The sequence below is a fragment of the Electrona antarctica genome, assembly GCF_951216825.1.
Source record: "Electrona antarctica genome assembly, contig: scaffold_217, whole genome shotgun sequence".
NCBI classification, from domain to species: Eukaryota; Metazoa; Chordata; class Actinopteri; order Myctophiformes; family Myctophidae; genus Electrona; species Electrona antarctica.
The window spans coordinates 75,001-76,059 of record NW_027638158.1 but is presented as its reverse complement, the minus strand read 5'-3'; the positions used below and the strand labels follow the sequence as shown (position 1 = coordinate 76,059).

At 51.7% G+C, this 1,059-nt stretch overlaps 1 protein-coding gene across 2 annotated transcripts in view; it reads right to left on the bottom strand.

The window, feature by feature from the left end:
- Positions 1 to 756: 756 nt before the first annotated feature.
- The window catches only part of LOC306918347 (neurabin-2-like), a 70,723-nt gene continuing 70,420 nt past the window's right edge, over positions 757 to 1,059 (bottom strand). For both annotated transcript variants that reach the window (XM_079531243.1, XM_079531244.1), the window contains exon 19: positions 757 to 855. In XM_079531243.1, the coding sequence (XP_079387369.1) occupies positions 802 to 855 (54 nt within the window). In that variant the 3' untranslated portion in view covers positions 757 to 801. The remainder of the gene's footprint in view (positions 856 to 1,059) is intronic.

Below are 1,059 nucleotides of genomic sequence, written 5' to 3'. Positions count from 1 at the left end.
ACAGAAGGCTAGGTTGCTGTTAGCTAGCTGTCACAGGAAGGCTAGGTAGCTGTTAGCTAGTTCTCACAGGAAGACTAGCTAGCTGTTAGCTAGCTGTCACAGTAGGCTAGCTAGCTGTTTTTGTGCTAGCGTGCAGAAAGAAGGTAACGTCACACGGGGACGGATGCTATAAGCAGCCGGTTGCTAAGCAGCCACGGAGGCTAACACTGGTTGCTAAGCAGCCACGGATGCTAACACTGGTTGCTAAGGAGCCACGGATGCTAACACTGGTTGCTAAGCAGCCACGGATGCTAACACTGGTTGCTAAGGAGCCACGGATGCTAACACTGGTTGCTAAGCAGCCACGGATGCTAACACTGGTTGCTAAGCAGCCACGGATGCTTGCTAAGCAGCCACGGATGCTGACACTGGTTGCTAAGCAGGGTGCCTAGGCAACACGAGGGTTTCACAACATTCTGGGTACTGAAGAAGAAGCACAAGAAGGGCATTCTGGGATTGGTTTATGATTGGCGGAGCACTGAACCAATAGCGGAAGAGTCGGTATGTTTTTTGTTTGTTTTCTGTCCCTGTGTTTGTGTTGCTCCTCCCATCCTCTCCTCTCCTCTCGGTCTCTCATCGCTCCGTTTTCATTTTTTTTTTTTTGCCGTCTTCTACCCGACGACCCGCGGGGTGGTGAAGGCTGATTGGACGATGCAGCGTTAGGGTGCGAAGGCATTTTTAAAGCGACGTGTGCCCCGCCCACTTCCTGTTCCCCCCCCCCCCCCCCCCCCCCCGACAGGAAGTAGGAAGTGGAGGAGGGGTCTAGGAGGGCTCGGCGGTTTTGAGAGCGCCGACTTTGGTCTCCAGATCTGAGATCTAGAAAAAAAAGACAAAAACAAAAAAACAACACACAGAGCAATCAATAGGTTGAAAAACGTCCAGTGTGAGGCAGTTCACCCTGTAGTTCACCCTGTAGTTCACCCTGTAGTTCACCCTGTAGTTCACACTGTAGTTCACCCTGTAGTTCACCCTGTAGTTCACCCTGTAGTTCACCCTGTAGTTCACCCTCACCCTGTAGTT